The sequence below is a fragment of the Myotis davidii genome, unplaced genomic scaffold (assembly GCF_000327345.1).
Source record: "Myotis davidii unplaced genomic scaffold, ASM32734v1 scaffold97, whole genome shotgun sequence".
NCBI lineage: Eukaryota > Metazoa > Chordata > Mammalia > Chiroptera > Vespertilionidae > Myotis > Myotis davidii.
The window spans coordinates 5,359,976-5,366,717 of record NW_006289392.1 but is presented as its reverse complement, the minus strand read 5'-3'; the positions used below and the strand labels follow the sequence as shown (position 1 = coordinate 5,366,717).

Here is a 6,742-nt window from a genome sequence, read left to right as displayed (position 1 = left end):
TCCCCTGCCATGTCCTCTTGGCTTCTCTCTCCCTTCAGATCTCTACTTAAATGGTTGCCTCCTCCGAGAGGCTGCCCTGTGGTTCATGAGGCCTTACCTTGCTCCATTCTCCTCCACAGCCCGATCATCATCCACCTGCTGACCTGCTCCATGAGGGAAGGACTCTGCTTCTCTGCGCCACATCCAGAGCCTAGGACAGCACCGGACCTTCACAGCATTCAGGCCTATAGAGCTGGCACAGAATCAGGCCTATAGAGCTGGCACAGAATCAGGCCTATAGAGTTGGCACAGAATCAGGCCTATAGAGCTGGCACACTTAGTGTAGTATTATGATCAACAACATGGTGAGTAAGAGTACAAGCTCATGCCCTGACCGGTTTGGCTCAGTGGATAGAGCGTTGGCCTGCGGACTGAGGGATACCAGGTTCGATTCGGGTCAAGGGAATGTGCCTTGGGTGTGGGCACATCCCCAGTAGGGAGTGTGCAGGAGGCAGCTGAGTGATGTTTCTCTCTCATCGATGTTTCTAACTCTCTATCCCTCTCCCTTCCTCTCTGAAATTAATAATAAAAATTACACACACACACACACTAGAGGCCTGGTGCACAAAATTTGTGCATGGGGGAGGATGTCCCGCACCCTCTCTAATCCAGGACCCCATGAGGGATGTCTGACTGCCAGTTTAGGGATCTGGCCTAAACCGGCAGTCAGACATCCCTCTCACAACCCAGGACCTCTGGCTCCTAACCACTCACCTGCCTGCCTGCCTAATGCCCCTAATGGCCCTCCCCTGCTGGCCTGGTCGCCCCTAATCCCCTGCCAGCCTGATCTCGCCCCTAACTGTTCTCCTCCTGCCAGCCAGATGGCTCCTAACTGCCTCTGCCTTGGCCCCCACCGCCATGGCTTTGTCCGGAAGGAAGTCAGATGTCCAGAAGATGCCCGGTTGACCCAGTCTAATTAGCATATTACCTTTTCATTAGTATAGATAAACAAAGAGTGCAAGCTCAAACTGCTTGGGTTCTAGTCTTTATTTCTCTGTAGGTGTGTTTACTGGGGTACGTGAATCGTTTTCTCTCTGTAAAACAGGGTCATACTAGTGCCTAACTCCCTGGGTTGCTGTGAGGCTTGATGTGTGATGTTTGGACATACGGAACATGGTTAACTGTAACAAGTGCTCTTTGCCACTGTATTAGGAGTTTTCTAGAAAAGCGTCCTCCAACATGAGTGATGCCACCCTCCCAGGTCCTCTTCCCTCCTTTGATTACTTCTCGGCTTCCTTTCCCTGCTCTTCACCCCATAACCCTGGTTGCCTTCTCCTAGAGCAGTGGTTGGCAAACTGCAGCTCCCGAGCCACATGCAGCTCTTTGGCCCCTTGACTGTGGCCACCAAGTTTCAATCGAACTGTACGTGCGCGCCCACACGTGGCATTTTGTGGAAGAGCCACACTCAAGGGGCCGCAGTTTGCTGACCACTGTCCTAGAGTGAACTCTTGGTTTTCACCGCCCCCGGGCTAAAGAGGCCGCAACTGCTGCCCCAAAAAGCGCCACCCCTGGGGCCCCGGACTCTCACATCCTTGTCAGGTTATCTGACGCCCTGAATGGTGGCTAGGAGGGCAGGGAGTTTCTTGTTCACCGTTATCTCTGCTTCTTAGGGATCATGCTCTTGGTAGTTACACTTTGTCGGTGCTCACAATCTGGCAAGGGAAGCAGGCAATGCGAACATTGCTGTAATAAGGCAGCTGGTGGCAAGTGCTCTGTCAGTAGGATAAAGACAGCAGGGAGCTGGGAAAGGCTGAGTGCCTATTTCCCTGCAGGGTGGGGGTGTCCGGCCCGGGCACGTATAAGGCCCAAGAAATCATTGGGGGTGACTTAATTACTAGTAAATGCTTGACCAAATGTAGCAGGCAAATTTTTTTAATATATATTTTTATTGATTTCAGAGAGGAAGGGAGAGGGAGAGAGGGATAGAAACATTAATGATGACAGAGAATCATTGATCAGCTGCCTTCTGCACGCCCCCTCTTGGGGATCAAACTCACAACCTGGGCATGAGCTCGGACGGGGATTTGAACAGTAACCTCCTGGTTCATGGGTTGATGCTCAATCACTGAGTCACACAGGCTGGGCTTCATTCTCCTTAAGCAATCCCATCTAATACTCAAGTCCCAGTCACCCTCTGTGTGCTGTGACTTCCATATTTATGTCTCTGGCACTAACCACTCTTTTTAATTTTAGACACATAAAATCAATACTCTGCTGGGCATCCTCACTTGTATATCTTTAAACTGAATTCCTCTTTTTTTTAAAAAAATATTTTTATTGATTTCAGAGAGGAAGGGAGAGGGAGAGAGAGAGAAACATCAATGATGAGAGAGAATCATTAATTGGCTGCCTCCTGCATGCCCCACACTGGGGATTGTGTCCGCAACCTGGGCATGTATCCTTGACTGGAATCAAACCTGGGACCCTTCAGTCCACAGTCCAATGCTCTATCCACTGAGCCAAACTGGTTAGGGCACCCAATTATATTTTTGCATTGATTTTTAGAGATAGTGGAGGGGAGGAGGAGAGACACAGAGAGAGAAACGTCTATGTGAGATACACATCGATCGGTTGCCTTCTGCCTGCGCTCTGACCAGGGCTAGGATAGAGCCTGCAACCTCAAGTTACGTGCCCTTGACCTGAACTGAATCTGAGACCTTTCAGTCTGCAGGTCGATGCACTATCCACTGAGCCAAACCAGCCAGGGCTAAAAGCTACATTTATTAATGTCTCTCATTTGTGAAGTTATATGAGCTTCTGATATCAAGTTTAAAAACTGAGAACTTGACTGGGGAAAGGCTAGAGGGTAAAGGATGCTCAGATATGTAACAACAAAAGGAGCCTAGATGTGAGTAGTAAGCACACACAGTATAGAGATATTGTATTCTAAAGGTGTACACCTGAAATTTATATGTTATTATCCAATGTCACCCCCAATAAATTTTTTGTTGTTGTTAGTCCTCACCCAAATATATTTTTCCCATTGATTTTTAGACAGAGTAGAAGGGAGGGGAAGAGACAGAGAGAGAAACATCAGTGTGAGAGAGACACATCAATTGGTTGCCTCCCGCACGCACACCAGGGATTGAGCCCGCAACCAAGGTACATGCCCTTGACTGGAATTGAACCTGGGACCCTTCAGTCTGCAGGCTGATGCCCCAACCACTGAGCAAAACTGGCTAGGGCACCACTAGTATATTTAATTTTTAAAAATTGAGAATTCCTTTTGAAACATTATAGATAGAGACTGGGTAGTTAAATGATCACTGATTAATGTACCCTTTAAGATGTTTAGGATTAGGTGTTAGCCTCTCCTCTTTAGCCTTATGCTCTTCTCTATTCTGAGCCATCTCTATTAACATCTAACCAATCCTATTGCTTAAAAAACAAGGAAATATCAAGGTTCTGATGTAGATTATACCTTAGGAATCGCTTGGTTCTGCTAAAGTTGAAATGTTGTGTCTTACAGGTGGGTTAGAGCTCAGGTGTAAGTTTCTGAATAAAAGCATAAAAAGCAAACTGTCTCCCTTCCCCACCCATCCCTCACAGGGCAGTGCCACCCTGAATAGCTGAGATTAGAGAACCTAGTTAGGGAGGAAACGGGAATAAGTCCCACAGGCCAGTCCTCCACCTGACTCACTGGTTTTATTTCATTTCATTTTGCACTGAAAAGTGAGGAAAGTAACATTTTTTAAAATCCTCACCTGAGGACATGCCTAGAGGGGGGTTGGAGGGAGAGATCAGTTACCTCCCGCATGCATCTAGACCAGGGATCAAACCCTGCAACTCAGGTATGTGCCCTGACTGAGAATCGAACCCACAACCTTTTGGTGCACAGGACACTGCTCAATCAGCTGGGCCACTCTGGCTGGGCTACATCTATACTAATAAAAGAGTAATATGCTAATTAGACCAGATGTCTTCCAGATGTCCATCCAGACAAAGCCACAGCGGCTGCCAAGGCCAACGGCCGGCAGCACGGGAGAGGGAGAAAAGCTGCCCGCCCCGTGCATGAATTTCATGCACCGGGCCTCTAGTATTGTGTTAAAAGAGAAAAATACTGGGCTCTGTTGCTGATTTGTGCTCTTGAGACTGCTGCACATAACGTTGGAAGGTTATCCATGTTTGTAGGCAGCTTTCTTCTGGAATGGGTGGATAGGGGTCAGATGGTGATGGTAAAGCCAACAAACTCAAGAGTCCCAAACCCAGGGCCAATGGGCATTAGTTTTTACCTTCAGTGCAGTGTGGGTGAAATTTGGAGGCTTGGGAAAGGTGGAAATTAGTACCCCAATATAATAGTAACGTAGGTATCATATAATAATGCATATTTCTACTAGCACATTCAAGACAGATGAAACCATAACAGGGTTCAAGTAATGATCAAAATATTACTCCTGCCCATCTGGTGTGGCTCAGTGGCTGAGTGTCAACTTATGAACCAGGAGGTCATGGTTCAATCCTGGTCAGGGCACATGCTCAGGTTGTGGGCTTCATCCCAGTAGGAGACATGCAGGAGGCAGCTGATCAATGATCCTCTGTCATCATTTTTTTTTTTTTGAGCAGAGAAGTAATATGATCTTGATCAGCCGCCTCCTGCACATCTCCTACTGGGGACGTGCCCGCAACCCAGGTACATGCCCTTGACCGGAATCGAACCTGGGACCCTCCAGTCCACAGGCCGACGCTCTATCCACTGAGCCAAACCGGTTTTGGCTTAGTTATATTTTTAAAAAATCTTTATTGTTACCCTAGCCCAGTGGTCGGCAAAGTGCGGTTCGCGAGCCACATGCGGCTCTTTGGCCCCTTGAGTGTGGCCACAAAGTTTCAATCGCACTGTACATGCACGCCCGCACGTGGTATTTTGTGGAAGAGCCACACTCAATGGGCCGCAGTTTGCCCACCACTGCCCTAGCCAATTGGGCTAAGTGGATAGAGTGTTAGTCAGCAAACTGAAGAGTCCCAGGTTCGATTCCAGTCAAGGGCACATACCTTGGTTGCAGGGTTCTCTCATATCAATGTTTCTCTATCTCTGTCTCTCCCTCTTCTCTTGCGTTCTGTCTAAAAATCAATGGGAAAATATCCTCGGTTGACAACAACAACAACGAAAAGAACAACAGAATCTTTATTGTTGAAAGTATTGCATATGTCTCCTTTTTTCCCACATTGACCCCATCTAACCCACCCTGCCCCCAACCCCAGGCCTTCACCACCTATTGTCTGTGTCCATGGGTTACACATAGACGCTTACAAGTTCTTTGATCATTACTTCCCACCCACCAACCCTTCCCCATCTTCCCTCTGAGGTTCTGCATTCTGTTCTATGCTTCTATGTCTCCGTATCTATTTTGTTCATCAGTTTATTTTGTTCATTAGATTCCACATATGAGTGAGATCATGTGATATTTGTCTTTCTCCAGCTGGCTTATTTTCCTTCCTTCATTTTGAAGTCTATTTTGTCAGATATGAGTATTGCTACCCCAGCTTTTTTTTCCTTTCTATTTGCATGGAATTTTCCCCCATCTCTTCACTTTCATCCTGTGTGTGTCGTTTGTTCTGAGGTGGGTCTCTGGTAGACAGAATATAGTTGGGTCATGTTTTTGTATCCATTCAGCCACTTTATGTCTTTGGATCAATAATAACCTATGTTTACATTTAAGTTTATTATTGACTAGAGGCCGGTGCATGGATTTGTGCGTGGGTGGGGTCCCTCAGCCTGACCTGTGCCCTCTCGCAATCTGGGACCTTCGGGGGTGTCAGACTCTCAGGCTTTGGCCTGATCAGGGCCTGCGGGGATCGGGCCGAAACCCAACAGTATAACATCCCTCCGAGGGATGTAGCAGTCTGAAGCGGCAGGTGGCTGGGGAGGAGCCACAGCGGGACTGGGAGCAGCTCCATTGCTGCTCATCCTGTCCCACTGCACCTGCCAGTCACTTGCTGCTTGGTAGTGCTGTCATGGAGGCGGAGAGGCTCCCGCCATCGCAGCTGCACTCTCCAGCTGTGAGACCGGCTTCTGGCTGAGCAGTGCTCCCGCTGTGGGAGTGCACTGACCACCAGGGGGCATTTTAAAGTTTATTTAATATTAGGGGCCCAGTGCAAGAATTTGTGCACCTTGAAAGGAACTGTGGGCCATGAGGCTGTAGTGGGCACAGGGGCAGGTCTTGGCCCATACTCTGTGCCCCCGCTGGCCTCTCCTGCCGTGGCCCCCAGACCCTTGTCTTCCAGCAGCCCCACTCCCACTGCCACCACTCCCACACACTGACAGTGCCGGCCCCACTTGCACCTGCTGATGGTACGGAGCGATTGGGGCTGGTGCCAGCAGTGGGTGCTAGCGGCAGCTGCTGCCCTGATAGCCTCTCAGGAGAAGGGGGAGGTGGAGAAGCCCTCAGAGCCGATTGGGGCTGGCAGCCGCCACTCGCATCCACTGAGAATACCAAGCATTAGGGGCTGGCACTGGGTGCCAGGAGCGAGTGCGAGTGGTGGCTCTGGTGCCCCACCTTGGTCTGACACCTCTACTCACCTGCTCCACCATCCCGATGTGGGACGCCCTCTGCACTCTGCCACCTGCTGTTGATGGTCACCATGTTCTGCGTGCACCCCCTGGTGGTCAGCGCACATTATAGCGACCGGTTGTTCTGTTGTTCTGCCGTTTGGTCTACTTGCATATAGGGTTTTATATATATAGATAGGTATTTATTGCCATTAA

At 49.0% G+C, this 6,742-nt stretch overlaps 1 protein-coding gene across 1 annotated transcript in view; it reads right to left on the bottom strand.

The window, feature by feature from the left end:
• The window catches only part of LOC102766626 (zona pellucida sperm-binding protein 3-like), a 10,993-nt gene that overhangs the window by 1,319 nt on the left and 2,932 nt on the right, over positions 1–6,742 (bottom strand). The window contains exon 3 of the mRNA XM_006761592.1: positions 98–224. Coding sequence (XP_006761655.1) covers positions 98–224 — 127 coding nt within the window. The remainder of the gene's footprint in view (positions 1–97; positions 225–6,742) is intronic.